Source organism: Scardinius erythrophthalmus (genome assembly GCF_964197995.2).
Source record: "Scardinius erythrophthalmus genome assembly, chromosome: 12".
In the NCBI taxonomy this organism is placed as follows: domain Eukaryota; kingdom Metazoa; phylum Chordata; class Actinopteri; order Cypriniformes; family Leuciscidae; genus Scardinius; species Scardinius erythrophthalmus.
In genome coordinates, this window is record NC_138232.1 from 31,381,579 (window position 1) to 31,401,488 (window position 19,910).

Consider the following 19,910-nt stretch of genomic DNA (forward strand, 5'->3'; position numbering starts at 1 on the left):
TTTCTCTCACACCCTCCCTCTTTCCTCTTCATCCTCCTTCGACAGACAGAATGCTGCAGCATCCACTGAGTAAGGTAACGTGTGTGTGAGCAAGAGTCGGGTAATTCTTGCTGCCTGCTCTGCAGCTAAAGGGATTTGTTTTCCCATCAGTTCTCTGCTATTGGAAATACCTGGAGAATATAAAGATAATAGAAAGGGTGATTTAAAGGCAGCAAAAGACTGACAGAAGGAGGCAACCATGGCCCGGCTGAACTGGTGTCTGGCAGCAGTGATAAGCTGGGGGAAGTTCCTCTTCTCTTGTTTCTTTCCATTGAGAGCAGCTAGGAGGGATAAGGTAAGGCCGCATACTGCGCTGACTCACTCCAATATATTCACACAATCTGGGGTCACCTTTCAAAACTGAAAGTGCTACCAGACAACAGCCTGTTTATTTAGACATGCTTAATGTTTTGTTTCACCCTTGCTGTTTCAGCCTTCCTTTACCTGTGGTGTTTTCAGACTCTCAGTACATGTTAAAATTGTCTTAGTAAAGTCTATTTTGTGAAGTCTTGTCCTGCTTGTATGTTTGTCCAGATTGTTGTGTTCGAGAAGCTGTCCTACTGTACATGGTGCAAAATCGCTTTAATTTCACTCTTGTTGAAAATATTGTGTTATTAGTGACAAGTGTTGAATCTCATATCGAGTTTTGCTGGTATGATGAAAAACCTGAGAGGTTCAGTGTCCCAACTTTCCCCCACCCCCATTTTATATGTTATTGCCAATGTATGTGCCAATTTAGAGATTAAAAGGACACTGCTGCAAATGGTCCCTTAGGTTTATGCTGAGTTAATGGCTGCCATTTCTGAGGAAGGAGCAATTCTGTGGGTACATTGTGAACCAGTTGCATAAAATTGTTTGGTTTTGTTAGTGCAGTTGAGTTTTATGTGGCGTTTTAGCTTAACCAACCCCTGAACATCTTGGTGATGCCTGCTAGCTTTGAGATACCTGGTCTGAAGTTAACGAGAATGGTCAGATTAAGGGTCAAGTTTTCATTATTTTTCTCATTTCATGTCTCAGTGGTTTTCTCCGTGCTGATGTGTCTGCAAAAAAAAAAAAAAAAATTCCTTCTGCCGCAGAACTACTGTTTTTTTTTTCTCGTTCCATATACCCCACCCCCAAATTTCAATCTGTCCCAGCACACGCTCCTATCCTTCAGCTCCTGCCAAGTCCATAACCCAGTGTTATTAATCCAATTTCCCCATCAGCTTTCACAGCAACACATGACCATTTCTTGCTCTTTGTAGACACAATTTCCTCATCCCCCTTCTTCAGCTACTATGCTGAAGCTTTATAAAACATAAATCTCAGTCATTAAACAAATGGCAATTTCCTAATTGGGGTGAAACAATACATAGATATGGATTGATACATTGATCAACTGACTAACGACATGATGTATCAATGCAACACTTGAGCAAAAAAAGACACATTTCTGTAATCGCGTAATGAGTGTTTTCTGTGCACACACATCTGTAGTGCACACAGAGAGCAAGTTCTTTTTCGCTTCTTTTTGTGCTTGAATGGACAAATGCATATGAAGTTATGTCAAAATGCCAGCCTTGGCAAACATCCTAGTAAACACAGTCGGTTATATCTTAAGTAAACATAAACTAGTGATGTGTGGATCGCGGTTATATCTGCGGACGCTGCAGGTAAAGTAATAACATTCCAAAACTTGCTGGTGGGTCTCGGTGAATGAGAGATAAATCCTTAATGTGTTGATTTTAATAAAGACACTGAACTCTCATTTCATGGTAAAAAGCAACAAACATGCGTTACTATTTTTCGTTTTCAACAACAATGTAATATCTCTTCAGAGTAAAACAATCAAAGAAAACATATGCCTAGAGCACCTCCTAGTGGTCATTATATAAAACACAAAAGAACCTACATAAGATTGCTTACACAAGCTTAAAGTCCCCCTGTGGTGAAAATCAAGTTTTGAATGTTGTTTATATGTCTATGTGGTGATATTAATATGCTTTAAGACAAACCATGTGCAAATTAAAAAATATGAAAAATCATGTAGATTTAGCAATATAGCGGGTGTATGATGTATACTACAATGTTATGATAAACTATGTGCCTTTCTCTAATGACGTTCTAAGTTGTCCAAAGCATTTCTGATGATTGTTAGAAGGCAGCTGTCTGTCTGAGTTGGCGAACAGGAACATGGTTTGTGTAACATTAACAACATTATTAGCAGTATGATAATACTCATTCAACTGAGCTCATGTCAACGAAAGCTACAGAATGGGGTTCATTTTATTTATCCTCAGCTAATTTCAAGATCAAAGACCGCAATAGGAGAGAGAGCAGCATCAGCACTGGTAATATAATTTAGTCTCACTATTTTTAATGAAGACAACTGTGTGTTGAGCTTCAGGGTGTGACACTGAACATTTAAGTTTCATTTGCGGCAGTTTGCGCATCAACTTGCTGAAGAGATACTGAGCTACTTGAAACACATGAAGCGACCAGCATGATCGTCATCGCGATGTGTGTGTAATTTTTAATAGGACCTTACATACTTTATATCTCTGAAATGTATACCATTAACTTTGTTTTTTCTCAAAGATAAGTGCAACAAATAGCGGAACATGCTGTAAGCTGTCAGTCAGAACTTTTGTGTGCATGTGATGCACAGCGTTCATGCTTTCAGAGCTGCACACTTTCATTATCTTGCGTAAAATTATACACACTCTCACACTTTAATCATATTTATAGCTCCTTACGTAATAAAACAAGCTGTGTTATTATGATGTATGATATCCTTGTAGATCTGTATGTAGGTGCAATGTACTTTATCTGAATTAAACACATATCTACACATCTCTTGCTTTTGCTCACATGCTAGCAATTATCCATATGTGTGCCTAGGTTGCAGACCCCTGGTTTAGGCTATTAAAGAAATGTAATTTTGCCAAAGCACCCCATCCTATAGCATCTTTACATTACAAACATTGCAGTTTATTGCTCTGGCCACATTTGCAATCAATGGCATGTTCACACAGGTGAGCAGGGACCCTTCAGAGTCAGTCTGTTCAGTGTCCTAAATTATTGTAACTGTGACCTTAATTGTCTACCGCCTGTAAGCTGTTATAGTGTCTTATGGACTGGTCCACAGGTGCATGTGCAATAATTGTTTATGGTTCACTGAACAAGCTTGGAAAACATTGTTTTTAAACCCTTTCCAATAATAAGCTGTAAAGCTTATTTGTTTTTTTACAAAATTATATTTAAAATACAGTATCCAGACAAAGAGATGATTTTTTTATTATTTGAAAGGATCCATTAATCTGACACTCTGAGCTCATCTACTATTAATGTCCCTTGAGCAATTCATTTAACCTCAGGTTCACTGTAAAAAATGATCGTGATTTTAACAGTAAAAGTGAAAAACTGTTAATTGGTTAACAGAAAGTTTCCGTACTATATACGGTAAATAACTGTGATAGATCTAATGGTAATTTTACTGTAAAATACCATTAAATTTACAGTTTTTGGAAGTAAAAACGAACAAGTCATTGTATAATTTACAGTGAAAAATCGTAAATTGACATTCCCACAATTCCCTGTGTGACACTTCACATTTGACGTATTTTTGTTGAAATAACTATATTTCATCATAGTTTTCTTATTTTTTTTTATAATCAGTTATGTACATTAGGGGTTTATGTTACATTTAATGTTGTTAAATTAATGTTTATTGTATTTTTAAAATTTCATGTGTGTTACCATTATGGTGTTTAATGTTTGTGTGAATGACACTGTGCACCTTCTATATATTAATATTAACTCTCTTGTGGAAGTACTACTAGTGATGAGCTTTGATTAATTATGTAACTCTCATTACTGCTGAGATTGTTGGTTTGTAAGTGTAATACTATGGTACAAAACAGACATTAATTCTTCAATAGGTCGTATAACATTATATCATATTACTGAAATCCAATGTTAAATATACATGTTTAAAATGTTAAATTTACATGTAACTCCGTAAGTATGTTTACGGTTTGATGTGTTTTTTACAGTATTGTTCTGGTAACCACAGCTGCCAGTTTTTTTCCGTAAAAACATTTATTTTACAGTGTTGCTCAAGGGGGATTGTCCCTGTTGTGTATACTGGATAATAAAACCTCCCTTCCCCCAGCCTCCTTCCTTCAACCTTCAGTATAGATCTTTCAGTTCATTAATTCCAGAACTTATTAAATTTAGTCAAAAAGAGAGATAGAGAATACTCCATCCCAGATGTACTGATCACTCTCACTGGGGAGGAGGAGGTTTGGTTAAAAGTGGTAGAGGGATGTGAGATCATGAGGATGTATGTTTGTTTGGTTTTTTACCCTGAGAGCTTTATGAAGGCTCCCACTACACATCTCTCCCAGCAACCACATTGGACATTAATCAGTCTATTTTGTTGTTGTTGTTGTTGTTGTTGTTGTTAAAAGTAATATCATGTTACATTTCATTTGTTCACACTGTTTCCGGGTTAATGAAACATAATTTTCTTAGGACTACACTATAAAGAAATAACCAATGCTTAAAGGGGTCCTATAATGCCCCTTTCACAAGATGTAAACTAAGTCTCTGATGTCCCCAGAGTGTGAATGTAAAGATTTAGCTCAAAATACCCCACAGATATTTTTTATAGCATGTTAAAGGTTGTCTAAGCGATCCCGGGAGACGTTTCTTCTTGTTGACATTCGAATTATTGTCAAACAAAACGGAGGCTGGCTAGACCCTCCCTCCTCCTCATCCCGTCTCCTCCCTCCTCCCCTCCCTTCCGGCATAAAGGAAAGTCAAAATAGTCACTACAAAGTTAAGTTTTACTGATACTTCATTCAATGTGTAATGTCGCCAAGTTAGATAAATGCTTTTATATATTGCAGAACAGAATGCAGAAAAAGAGAAAAATTATCTTAAAATCGTTTTGCCACCTGAGGTTATAAATAGCTCCCATACAAGGACGCAATGATAGCAAGATAACGTTTAGCTTCGCGTTTCCCAGTGAGCATAAACAACGGCGGCGTTGTAAACCAATTTAGTCAAAGTTGTCAATAGCCTATAAATGAACATTCAAATTCACGACAAACCGTGGGTGAAAACAACCCTTAACTTACACAAATTGTCGCCCTACTGTGAATTTGCTTGATCATTTACAATAGAGATTGATCGCTGCTAGAAACATACATGTTGTATTCACCAAAGTTAACGCTGACTGCATAAATCTAGCTAATTACATCCTTGTGTTGGTTTGGCGAACATGAACGTCAGTTTAGAAAGAAAAGTGGATTTACCTGTTCTGCAAAAACAGAGCAACTGAATGTCGGATAGTAGCTGCTAGCTAATCCCTTCTGCCGGCGGAGGTCTCACCACATTTCAAAGGTTTTTCCAATGTAAATTCGGGACTTCGCGCGTTCCTTATCCTTGTCCCTCTTGCAAGTTGTTCTGTTCATCGGAACGTCGTCTATTTGGTCGTGTGTCGGCCATAATTCAAACTTCCCTCTTCATCTCTCTCCTCCACACACCCACCTCATGTGCACGCGCACTAACCCCGCAAACGCGCAAACCCCACCCTTCAACACTTCTTGTCGGTTATTGGCTGGAGCTCTGTTTGTTATGTTTCGGGGTGCGGGTGAGCACAGTTTGTTTTTGTTGCCGTTTGTGGAGCCTGTGGTGTCTACAGAGACCGCGTTTTTTTACAGTGTTTTCAGGGGACAGGCAGCTAGCGGATAGTGAGGAGATGTTTGCTGTATGTGACAAAAAATGTTTTGGCCTGACATCGCTTAGACAACCTTTAAAATAGTCACTTTTTTGAGGGTGTGCAAAAACGCCACATATTTGTGTGTGTCCCTTTAAATGCAAATAAGCTGCAGGTGGAGATTCAAGAGCTCATGTGTTAGCAGCTCCAATTACCTCACACAGAAACACATGAATAAATAAATAAATAAATATTAATCTCGTTTCCGGGGGAGAGGTTTATGTCAATTTTAGGGTTAATGATGTCACTAACCCTTGAAGAAGCTCATTGTAGTCCCTACCAGCTGTTTGTTGTAGTCCTTAAAAAGCCATTTCTGTAAAAGAAAATATATCCCTTTGCTTTGAACTTTGAGCGTCATAACTTTGCAGATGTTGTTTATGCTAACAGCAACATTACACACTAACTAAAGTTAAAAAAGTTAAATCATAATCAACCACCCTTTTAAATATTTTCATATTTATTTCAAAATATTTTTTTTCATTGTTCCAACTATAATTATAACTATAAAACAGCAAAGAATATTTATTGTAGCTTTACTGTGCTACTACACTAACTATTATTCAGCTATTATGTATTATTATTAAACGTCACAATCTTTTCAAAAAAATCCTTGGTGAACACTGTATGTGTCAGGTTTAATTTAACTGAGCTGAGCACTAGCAACTCACTCAGAGATCTTTGTTTGACAGGGTAATGACCCAGTCACAGTGCAGTAGAGCCACTGCCTCCTCTCACATGTCTTTTAGTCTGGGCATTCTGGCCTCACATTCAGGAAGCACAGTGACCTGGAGGGGACATGATCGGTTCACTTAGTGCCACTAGATCTACTTGTGCCACTAGATCATTTTGTTGAGGTAACGAAATCCTTATGTCGTGGCCACATGATGTAAAGTCGTGGCCTCGAAATCCTATGTTGAGGGAATATTGTTGTATGTTAATATAATAATTTCTTAATTCTGCACTTTTTCTTAATTAAAAATAAATATTATTTTAAGTCTATCCATTTCTGATAATTCCAGGTTGCTACGGTCGCGCAGGTTGTTTACGCATTTAACTCATGGCCCTGATAAATAGATGTCGTTCCCTCAACATAGGATCTCGAGGCCACGACTTTACATCGCATGGCCACAACATAAGGATGTCCTTGACAAAATTATCTTGTGGCCATGACTTACAATCACATTCCCACAAGTTAATATGACGTTCGAATTAATATCTCTTGGCCACGACAAAACTAAGTGAACCGAACATGTCCCCTCCAGGTCACTGTAGAAAGTTGGGATATATATGTATAACTATTAACTGGTAGCAGAGACAAAAAGAATGATTTGAATATGATGTCAGTGAGCAATCCTGCTCCTGGAGGGCCAATGTCTTGCAGAGTTTAGCTTCAACCTGCCCCAGCACACTTGCATGTTTGTAGTGATCCTGAAGACCTTGATTAGCTGGTTACCTTGATTAGTTCGAGTGTGTTTAATTAGATTGGAGCTAAACTCTGCTAGACATTGGTCCTCCAAAAGCAGGACTGGACATCCATGTTGGTACCAGGAAACCGCAATAAATGACTAAATGCTGGCCAATTTGTTCCCAGAATTAGCGGATGTCTGAGGTGTGGACTAACCGAGACCTCTACATTATGATTTTTTCCCCTAAATTGAATAGTGACAGGCATTACGGGATATTTTACCACATCCCCGTGCACACACCTTACCGAAACCATGCAGCAGGTTGAATCAAGCTTTAATAAATGGAGGTTTGGTTACATCCTGAATCAACCAAAGCTTGATAAGTAACCCCCTTAATAATCACAGGTATTTAGTACAACCCAGCCTGATCGAGGGCAGACTGCGGTGCATCCAGGACCTGGACCAGGGTCCCCATCTCTATCACCGGACACCTGTCGATAAAATGCCCCGGGACCCCGCAACGGCAACAGGCCTGCCAGACTTCCCTGCCACTGTGGCACAAAGTGGGTCAAGGTATTGACACGGAGAGAGCGGAGGAAGGGGGCTGGACATCGGCCCCGCATGAGGGAGCCCACGGGCCAGCTGATAGCTCTCCACCTCCTCCACTCCTCCATCGGGTTTGAGCTCTCGGTGGAAGGTTCCTGCAGGTCCTGGGAAACGGGACAGGTCGAGAGAGAGAGAGGGAGAAGAGAGAGGAACAGAGGAGGAGAGAGAGACAGATGGAAGGGGTTCGTCTACCCTGGGGCATGCCACCATCTGGTCCTCTGCCAGTTGGAAGGCAGAGTCCAGCGACGTGGGACGGTGGCACTGGACCCACTGCCATCTTTATGGGCAGTCGGGCGATGAACTGCTCCAGCACCACCTGGTTGAAGATCTGGTCCACAGATGTCCGCAAATGGCGTGGCTGACGGAGTTTGCATGATGGTGATGGCACAATTCTTCCTCCCGGGTTTTGTTACCAGTGTAATAATGTTCGCTGAAGGGAAGGAAGAAGTCAGGGTCAGCGTTACTGAGGATCGTGGGTTTTTATTGATCTTGGCACAAATCCAACATAAAGCCCCAGCACACTTGGATGTTTAAATGCACACTGCGCTACGCATAAACTCTTTTCTCCAATAACAAAAACTGTCACAGATGTGTCCAAAATTGCATAATGCCATAATAGGTACACATTGTCATGTGACCTGTATGGCATCAGTTGTATTGCTTCTCCACCTATCACAACTTCTCTCCCTTGGTCTCGTGGGATGGTAAACTGTCAATCAGATGCACCCTCTGGAATCTCTGTGAAAATCGTAGGTTATCCAGGTACTTTTCACCTATAGTTTTTAGAATACTGGGTAGTGTGTAGTAGACAAAACTGTACCAATCATTCACTCAGAATCAAACACAGAACATGCAGACATATCTAAATAGCAGTAATGTTGTGGTTTAATCACAGGCACTAGTCTATATCATGATTTTAATTTGATTAATTGTACAGTACTAATATTGATTTAATAATTTAATCCAGGATTTTGCTAATTCTGTGACGTTGTACAGTAAATGTGGATTCTGAAATTCTGTCTGCATTATTAGAATTGTGGAAATCATGGAGTCCCATACATGTCAAAGACAATACATCAGCAACACATTAATTTAAATAAATTCATCGATTAATTCTAACTTTGGTAGTGTGGTGTATCGGGATAATGTGTATTGCATGATGTGCATTCATTGGTTCCTTTGCTTGGGAGCGGGTATTTAAGTCACGTGATGTGATTTGCACGTGTGTTCATGTGATGTAATCTGCGTGTGACCTGAACACCAGTAAAAGCATGTTGATAGCATTTGGTTGTTTTGCCTCGTGAATATATAACATAAATTGGCGACGAGGATAAAGAATGTGAGAGGACATGGCGCAAATCGGAAGATTAGATGAGTATAAACCAGAAAATGAGTCCTGGTCTGCGTATATTGAACGAGTGGAATTGTTCATGATTGCAAATGACGTGGATGATACGAAGCAAGTAGCGACTTTGCTTAGTGCTGTGGGAGCGTCCACATATGGATTACTACGGAATCTGGTTCAGCCTGCAAAGCCAAAGGATAAAACGTTTGAAGAAATTGTGGATATTCTTAAGGCCCATTTTGAACCAAAGCCGTTAATAATAGCTGAACGCTTCCGATTTCAGCGCTGTGTTCAAAAGTCCCATGAAACGGTGTCCCAGTATGTTGCTGAACTGAAACAATGTGCATCTAAGTGTGACTTTGGTGCAAGTTTGGATGAGTCTCTACGTGATCGTTTTGTTAGCGGAATCCAAAGTGAAGCATGTCAACGAAGATTGCTTTCGGAAGACACACTCACTTTTGCACGGGCATCTGAAATTGCTCTCAGCATGGAAACCGCAGCTCGAGATACGCAACAACTGAGGAGAACCGATGATTCAGCGGCAAACGTGCATAAGGTAACTGGGGAGACTGTTTATAACCAGAGACAATTATGCTATCGTTGTAAAGGCAAAAACCATAATGCTCAGGAATGTTATTTTAAAAATTCTAAATGTCACGATTGTGGAAAGATTGGGCATATAAAGAGAGCTTGTAAAGTTAAAGTGAAGTCACATCTCAACAGTAAATCTGCTGAACAACAGAGCAAGCATAAAGTAACAGCTTATATGTATGCTGAAGAGCCCGAGGTGGAAATGTTTTCCATGTTAAGTGATACTGAGAAACAGCCTTTCCGAGTGAATTTTACTGTGAATCAGCAGGATTTATTGATGGAAATTGATACAGGTGCGGCTGTAAGCATCATTTCACAGCAAGTGTATAAACAATCGTTTGCCCATTTGCCACTGGAGGGAGCTGGAGTAAAGTTAAAGACCTACACCGGTGAATGCATTCCAGTATTGGGTCAATTCACAACTACTGTACAATATGAGGATCAAGTGAATGAGTTACCACTAATTGTACTAAAAGGGAATGGTCCAAACCTGTGTTGTAGGAACTGGCTCCAGAAAGTAAAATTGAATTGGAAAATAATTTGATTTGTGAGTCAAGCTAAGCGGCCTGGGTCTATTCAAGAAGTGCTGGACAAGTATAGTGAAGTCTTTAAGGATGAGCTGGGCACTCTAAAGGACATTAAAGCTACTATTTCAGTGAAATCAGATGTTCCACCCAAGTTTTTTTAAAAATCGTCCTCTTCCTTTTGCTATGAAAGAACGTGTGGAGAAGGAAATTGAAAGTCTGGAAAAAGCCAATGTTATATCTCCAGTAAAATACAGTGAGTGGGCTGCTCCAGTTGTTCCTGTTATAAAAAAAGATTCCACAATTCGCTTATGCGGAGACTACAAAGTCACTGTTAATCAAGCTGCCAATACTGAAGTGTATCCCTTGCCATGTATTGAGGAAGTTTTAGCCACTTTGAGTGGAGGAAAGTTGTTTTCCAAGATTGACTTGGCACAGGCATATCAACAGGTCTTACTGGATAATGATTCTAAGAAGTATACAACAATCAACACCCACAAGGGATTATATGTGTATAATCGTCTTGCTTTTGGCATCAGTTCAGCCCCTTCCATTTTTCAACGTATAATGGAAAATATGATGAAAGATCTGAAAGTGATTGTGTATTTGGATGATTTGTTGATCACAGGTCAAGATGAGCAAGAACATCTAACAAACCTTTGCAAGGTCTTACAGCGTCTTCAAGACTCAGGCTTAAGAGTGAAGGAATGTAAGTGTGAGTGGGTACAAACACGAATTGAATACCTGGGCCATGTGATCGATGAAAAAGGAGTGTATCCAACAAAAGACAAGGTGAGAGCTATTCAAGATGCACCAGCACCCTCAAATGTGAAGGAACTGTGAGCCTTTTTAGGCCTGGTAAATTATTATGGACGTTTTGTACCACATCAGAGCACAGTGTTGGCACCACTGTATAGACTGTTGAAAGAACAAGTTGCTTGGTGCTGGAAAAAAAAAAGAACAAGGTGCTTTCAACAGGTGTAAAGAACTGCTCACCAGTGACAAAGTGTTAGTACATTATGATCCACAACTGCCTTTGACTTTAGCATGTGATGCCTCAGCTTATGGAATTGGTGCAGTGCTTCAGCACATCATGCCAAATGGCGAGAACATCCCATTGCATATGCTTCACGTACTTTGTCACCTGCTGAAAAGAAATATTCACAGATTGAGAAGGAAGCATTGAGTGTGATTTATGGAGTTAAAAAATTCCATCAATATCTTTGGGGAAGATCCTTTAATTTGATAACTGATCATAGACCATTAGTGACTCTGTTTGGTGAACATAAGCACTTCCCAATGATGGCTGCCGCTCGCATTCAGCGGTGGGCTATAATTTTGTCAGCATATGATTATCACATCATGTATCGCAAGGCAGAAAGTCATGGAAATGCAGATGGCTTGTCACGAATTCCATTACCTGAAATTACGGATGTAGGAACAGAAGCCATTTCAGCAAATATCAACACTCTTTTGACAAACCATCTTCAAGAAGCTCCTCTAAATGCTGCACAGATTGCCAGAATGACAAGAACAGATCAAGAACTTTCTAAAGTTTTTCGTTATGTCATGGAAGGTTGGCCAATTGAAGTGTCAGATGATTTGAAAGCATTCTATGCAAAAAGAGATGAACTATCAGTGGAACAGGGATGTCTGTTATGGGGCACACGAGTGATTGTACCATTCAAATTTCGAAAACCAGTGTTACATAAAATTCACTCAGGACACCCTGGCATTGTTAAAATGAAAGCTCTGACTCGTAAATATGTGTGGTGGCCAAAAATTGATACGGATATAGAAAGAGTTTGCAAAGAGTGTCAAATCTGTCAACAAGAACAAAGAATGCCAAGTCACGTCCCTCTTCATCCATGGGAATTCCCGGGAGAGTGTTGGAAAAGGTTGCATGTTGATTTTGCTGGTCCTTTCCTGAACAACATGTTTATGATCGTTGTTGATGCTCATTCTAAGTGGTTAGAAGTTTTTCGTATGCCACAGATTACTTCTCAAGCTACAATTACCAGACTGAAGAGATTGTTTTCTGCATATGGATTACCTGAACAAATAGTGACTGACAATGCAACTACTTTTACTTCTGATGAATTCCAAAGATTTGTGAAGCAGAATGGTATTATGCATACCAGGAGTGCACCAGAACACCCAGCAACAAATGGATTGGCAGAAAGATATGTCCAGACGTTTAAGATAGGTATGAAGAAATGAACTAATTTGTCTAATGAACAAATGTGCATTGATGATAGACTATCTTTATTTTTATTGCGATATCGCACAACGCCTAATTGTACCACAGGTCAGTCACCTTCTGATTTATTTTTAAAGAGACACATTCGCACCAGGTTGGACTTCCTGAAACCAAACATTCATGAAACTGTTCGCAGAAAACAGTATTTGCAGAAAAAATCAACATGATTATCGGGCAAGAGAGAGATCCTTTGCTGTGGATGATTCTGTTTTCCTGCGAAGTACAGTGGGAGGAGATCCGAAGTGGCTATCTGGAGTGATTACACAACAGACAGGACCTGTTTCGTACAAGGTACGTGATCCGATATCGGATACTGTGTATAGACGGCATGGTGACCAACTGAGACCACACACTTCGTCCTCAGAGATTCCAATGCCAAAGAATGAGAAGGAGACTGCTCAATATGCTGACCCCAATGATCAAGCTCAATATGTTGAACTCAATGATCAAGATTCTGGATTTGCTGGAAGGTCAGTAGGTACATGTGACTCTGAGGTACCTTTCGAACCAACGGAACCTCTGGTTCCAAGTCCAGTGGGTCTGCGTTGCTCTAAACGGACTATTAAATTACCACAGCGTTTTAGAAATTGAGAATTCAGGGTTTTTCCTGGGTCAAAATTGGTCAAAACGACATGGTCATCCACACACAGCAAAGAGTACCCTAGTACCCACATGATCCGCAAGCCCAATATTGACAATAAATGTTAAATTTAAAATAAATACAAAGAAACAGTTTGTGATTTTTTTTTTAGGTAATTTACTACACATTGTCATAGGCCTACATACTGTGGATTATTAAGGCTAAATTTTACTAAACACTAGGGGTGGGAATCTCTAGGCACCTCACGATTCAATTACTATTCAGAGGGTAACGATTATCGATTATTAACGTTGGTTTTTTTTTTTTTACTTACTTGGTAGCCTACTTACTTGGTACTTTTTACTTCCATCTTCCTAAATTAATTTTATTAATAAAACAAATGGAAGTGATTTGAACATTGCAAAGAACCAACAGGAAAATAAATGTGTGCTTGTACTAGCAGCGTACTTGTAGTAAATTAATACAAACTTCAGCATATTCTGAATCTCTAGCATTTAATAATAGACTTCTAACCAACATCCTCTTGTTATTTCCAATGAGCAATATAATCCTTCAGACAAAAAAAAACATTTTGCTGTAGCAAAATCACAAACAGTTTTTGTTCAAAAATATAGAATTATGTAACAGCAGCTCTCATATAATGCTTGTGGACTTATGCATATTCTGAATAATTAGTAACATACAAAGCTGCTCTTATACACAACTAAATAATAAAGAGTTATGACTTGATATGTTTGCTTTATACCACAATCAAAAACAGCTTATACAAAAAAAGTGAAAGAACATCTGCAGAGAGCACTGTCAAAATGTAACTTTTTGTGACTGGCATTGCACATATTGCAGGGCAGTACAACGTAGGCTACGTATAACAGATCGGTTTACAGTATATTGATGTGAAAACTAAATAGGCTACTGAAAGCAGCTTTCATACAAAAAATACTAAATAGGTAACAATGAACAATTGCTTTAACTATTCATTATAATGAATCGGCGCAAAGGAGTCATTAGGTCGCAAATCGGACTTTAGCAGACGTGTTGTGGGGGAATCCTGGCTGTTAAGACAAAACGAAAGATTTGTCAACGCACAAAAAAAAAAAAACAACAACTTCAAACTGGATAGATTTTTTTTTTTTTTTTTTTTTGCGTTTATTTAAAGTTATGTCAGCTGCATGTGCGGAATGCTTGTCACAAGTTGTAAGAGAAGATAAGGCAACTTTTTTTTGACTGCAATTCACACCCAGCGCTAATTCAGCACAAATATTCTCAGAATGCACCACGTAAAACATGGATTCGGTCTTCCGACCTTTAGGATCAGTTGATTTTGATGCGAGGGAGAGAGCAAAGACAGAACTGAAGACGGAGAGTGCCCGCGCGGGGGTGGGGCGCTGTGATCGTTCTCTCCGTCACTCCGTCAGTAGCCTGCTTCACTCACAAAACCCAATTACAGATCAAATAAGGCTTTGGTGGGACAAAAAAGCGTTTTGGCGGCCGCCAAAAAAATTTCAATGTAGGAAAAACCCTGGAATTTGAACTAATGTGGTGTTTTGAACTGATAAAATGTGGTGTATTGGTTTTAATGGGGGAGGTAATGTGGTGTATCGGGATAATGTGTAGTGCATGATGTGCATTCATTGGTTCCTATGCTTGGGAGCGGGTATTTAAGTCACGTGATGTGATTTGCACGTGTGTTGATGTGATGTAATCTGCGTGTGACCTGAACACCAGTAAAAGCATGTTGATAGCATTTGGTTGTTTTGCATCGTGAATATATAACAGGTAGTATATTACCTCAGATAAAGAAAATTGCCATTTCCCTGTGTCCTTGTAAGAAGAAGAAGATTCAAGAACACAGTCTTTATTATCTAAACACTCAGGAGAACATAGGAGAAATGTATGAAGGTAAAATAGTAGCAAAACTCGAGAGCACATAGATGTGAATTTGAGAACTTGTACAATAAATATTCGTACTTGTACATGAACATTTACACTCACAGCTCCAATGTGAAAATCTGTAAAATAAAAATCTGAAGTTGAATGTTTAAATTTGCACTCGCATACAATAGTCACAAACCTGTATTCTGAATCTGAAGCTGCAGACAAGTAGTCACAAATGTGTAAAATGCCATTCACAGAAATACAACTACAGACACAAACTTGTAATACATATTTTGCGTTTAATCTTACATTCACATTCGCAGTACAGCCTCAAATAGGCACTTGCAACTTCTCAAATCTGTCACTGCAATTTCAAATTTCGCGCCTTGACTTTTGCTACTCTTTTCGCGATATATCAGGTGCAAAACTAACTTGTGCACTTAAACTCAGAGGCGGCGAGAGAGAAAGAGGGGCGGGAGCGGGGGGTTCAAAGGAGCCGTTTTATTGGTTGACAGCTAGCCAATGAAATGGGACTTCGATGATGTCACGAAACCCGCGTGCACTGAAACGCTAACATGGCTTAATGCATTAGACTGATATTAAAAGAAATAAACGATATTATCAAACTCAGTAAACACAATGCTTATAATGCATACTGAGCACAGAATATGAACACAACGCGTTTAATTGAGACAGTGGTATTAAAAGACCAAACTCAGGAAACACCATACAAATAAAGCATACAGTAAAGCAATTGAGCTCTGAATATGCAACGAGTTTAATTGTACGTTTCCCTCCCATAGAAAACGCTTAATGGCTTAATGGACCAACAGTTATAAAATAAATAATTAAACAAAAAAACACATAATTCGTTACATAAAACACAGGCAGCAAGTTTATTTGCACTGAACACACATTTGCTTTCATTCGTCATATTCTGTGCTCATCTGCTTTTCTGTAGTATGCATTATAAGCATTGTGTTTACTGAGTTTAATAATATCGTTTATTTCTTTTATCAGTCTAATGCATTAAGCCATGTTAGCGTTTCAGTCATAGACTGTAAAAAAATGGTTTCAGTCAGTGTTAAAAAGGCTCTCCAATCTGTATTATAGTTATAAAAGAGACACTAATGCCCCCTTGTGGCTAAATACATATTAGGCTAAGATATAGAAGACGTGCATTAACGGAACAGGCTACCTATTGGGGCGTGGTCTATTGCACATACACAGAAGAAGTTTTGATGGAGTTATGCTGCTTGTTAGATCGATTCTACAGTAGTGCGTTCATATACCAGTGAGTAATCTTTGTTCAGTTATTGATAACCTCTTAGGAGTTGTATTTAAAGTATTATTATGTTGATGTTAAATCTGTGATTTGATATCTTTTGATGTTACGACGCACGCATTTGTTTATTGTATCATCGTGTATATTAGGCTATCTGAGGTAAATACATGTGAAAGGGAGTTTAATATCTATCTGTGATCATTTAATCTCAATTTCTAAGTAACGTGGAGTATGTAGATAGGATTATTTATGATAGAATAAGGATATATGATGATTATATCATCTCTGGACGATCGCTTTGATTGAGATCACGTGGCTGTGAACGTGACGCCATTTAACCTGTGTTATTTGACTCGGTCCTTATGTTACTTGATTATAGTTAGTATATTTGGGAAATATTAAGTCATTGCATGCATAATATCCATAATAGTAGTAGTTTGTGAGCAGTGTTGTAATGTAACGGAGTACAAATACTTCGTTACTGTACTTAAGTAGAAATTTCACGTATCTGTACTTTACTTCGCTATTTAAATTTATTTCAACTTTCACTTTTACTCCACTACATTTCCTAGATAAAATGTATACTTTTACTCCGATATATTTCCACAAAGCATCTTCGTTACTCGTTACTACAAAATAAAATCAGAAGAAATGTGTGCGACTGCAATAAGGGAGGTTTGGCGAATCACTGCTCCTAGATTGCATTACGCACGCTCCGCACGGCGCGCGCTCTATTTCAGCGTAATGGTTGTTTGTTGCCATGCCAAAGGAGGAGGAATCACAACTGAAACCGCCATGGAAGCACAAGCACCTACTGGAGGACCTCCCGTTATCGTAGACGACCACCCTGACACAGAGCTGCCAACTCTCACGCATTCACCGTGAGACACACGCAATTGACACTTTTCACACGCTTTCACGCCACACATCCATTTTCTCACGCACAGAAAAATCGCGATGCAAAGAGGACACGGAGACCGACAGACTAGACAGAGCAGGTTACTTATGATATAAAACAAGTAATAAAAACTCGGTGAGTGTTTTAGCGCAATTTTCTCACCTCATGGGATCACAACACTAAGAGATAGTAAATCTTTTCCTGGATTTTTTTTGTGCGTTCCCGAGATTAGACCTTCCTACATAATGCCGAAAACCCGAAGTCTCTAGGTGGTCTGGTTGAGGAGTAGATAGAAGTGCAAGATTGGTGCGCACAGACGCACAGAACAGAAATCATGAGTTAACAAGCGCAATTTTGTCCGGTGGAAAATTGCGCTAAAAAATCTCAGCTTTTTATTACGAAATTCAAACAATAAATACCGTTTCGGCGCTTGTAAATGTGACGTGACACATCCCTAGCGCACGTGAACCGATCATCTATAGGATACTAGCTAATAGTAAATAAACACGAATGAACAATGTTAAAAGAAACAGTACAACTTACCGAAATGTATATTCATCATCATACATAATATCGATCAATCAGTGTTTTTCAACCGCGGAAAGGGTCAGTAAAACAACTGGAGAACAATTATGTCACATAACATTTACCTCAGGAAAGCCATTTGATGACCATAATATAGGCTATAGCACGTTAGTTGGCTAGAAAAAAAGAGCTATAGAGAGTATTTAGCTAAATATGTGTACTATATTACATATTTATTATATTTTTACTTATATCATTAAATAAAGTTGTTATTATGATACAAAACGCCTTATATTTATATCTGATAGGGCTCTCTGTATGTTTCCAGCATTAGGTGAGATTTTTTTTCTTGAGAAAAATTAATGCCTATCTTGTGTACCTAATATTTATCCAAATTAGTCAATATTGCATATTGTGATGCAAGATTATTTTTTTTTACATCCCAACAATTTCCCCACCCACCCCACAATAAAGCCACAATAAAGTTCACAATCAAAGTTCTAACTGTTTGCTTTAAAAAAAAAATTACTTTTACTTCTCCTTCAATTACTTAAGTACATTAAATATCAGAAAATTACTTTTGATACTTAAGTACAGTATATATCAGATACTTTAAGACTTTTACTTAAGTAATATTCTAAAAGGTAACTTTCACTTCTACCAAAGTCTTTTTCTAGTATGATACTTGTACTTTTACTCAAGTATTGCTTTCCAGTACTTTATACAACACTGTTTGTGAGTACTATCAGCCAAAATTGATGACTCTAGATGTTACAATGATTGAATACATAGTACTACAATGCTTATTTTCTTCTGTGCGTAGGACTATATCTGAAACATGTTATCTTGAATATGTTATAATTTAAATATTGTTATTTCTATTTCATTTAGAACCACTACTGTTTGAATGTGGCTGCAAATTACCATTAAAGAGATATACGTCTCTGACCGGACGTCTTGTGACTGCTCATTCTCCACCAGAACATAATATAGTCTGCATTACAGTCAGAGCCCGTCTACGGAGAGCCTGCCCACTCCCTATTAAGTCCTATTGTACCGAATTTTGGTTGTAGTACCACCAGAGTTCCACTGGGGGCGATCGCCATGAGTGCAAAATGAATGGGAGTCAATGGGGCTAGACAGCTAAATTTGTCTCTTTCACCCGATTGCCGTTGAGAAATCTCAGATCTGATTGTAGATTTTGCAAGTTCAACATGGGTTTTAGGTCGAAAGTTGAATGAACGAGTACTTATGTCGTTTTGATTTCTTACAGGTTGAGTTGTTGTTGCCCATAACATGCTAGCATTCTGCTAATGACGTCAGCATTCTGACGTCATTGACATTTTGAAAGACTTTTTAAAGCAAATAAGTGACTCTAAAAAATCTAACACCCAGCAATGTGTAATTTCTTTGCATCTCCTTTCGAATACAACATTCAAATTACTAGACAAAAAATTATATCCTGAGAAAAGTGGATTTTTATTGGTATAGCGCCATAGACCTCCATTCATTCTGCACTCGTCCTGTGAGCGCCCTCATATGGAATCAGAGTGGAACTGCAACCAGTTCAGAAGCCGGAAGTGTAGTGAGAGTGAAACTTCTCCCATATTAGACATTCTCTGGTTTCAGTGCATGCAGGTTTTGTGACATCATCGAAGTCCCATTTCATTGGCTAGCTGTCAACCAATAAAACGGCTCCTTTGAACCCCCCCCATGGGCTCAAATTCCCGCCAAATATATAGCGGTCACGTATAAAAAAATAAAAAGCGTGAATCAAAAATTTAAAAACACATGTAAAAATATATTGCACAAACTGAAAAAAAAAATGCAAAATGATCAGAATAGCAAACAACGTGGTTACGGATCAAAATATAATAAGCGTGAATCAAGAAATAACAAGCATGAATAAAAACTTTAAACACATTAAGTTATTTTGCACAAAACTTAAACTTATGCTCATGCTTTCTTAAAAAGTATGTTTTCCTTGGTTGTATTACTGTGTACTTTGTGCTTTCTTGCATTTTCTGCTCATATTTTACTCTTTTGTACGCTTGTGCTGTTTTTCTCTTCGCTCTTCTTTCTATGTTCTGCGCTTGCTTTCCCAAATGTTGCAGTTCGAGTTTCATGTAAATTAGGGCGGGCTTAAGAGTCACCATTGGTCCACTAGTTCTAGATTGACAGCTACTCCTCT

General features: G+C 38.6%; 1 protein-coding gene across 1 annotated transcript in view; it reads left to right on the top strand.

The window, feature by feature from the left end:
- Positions 1-238: 238 nt before the first annotated feature.
- The window catches only part of tns1a (tensin 1a), a gene marked incomplete at its 5' end in the record, with an annotated part of 265,790 nt that continues 246,118 nt past the window's right edge, over positions 239-19,910 (top strand). The window contains one exon of the mRNA XM_081381204.1: positions 239-334. Within this exon, the coding sequence (XP_081237330.1) occupies positions 239-334 (96 nt within the window). The remainder of the gene's footprint in view (positions 335-19,910) is intronic.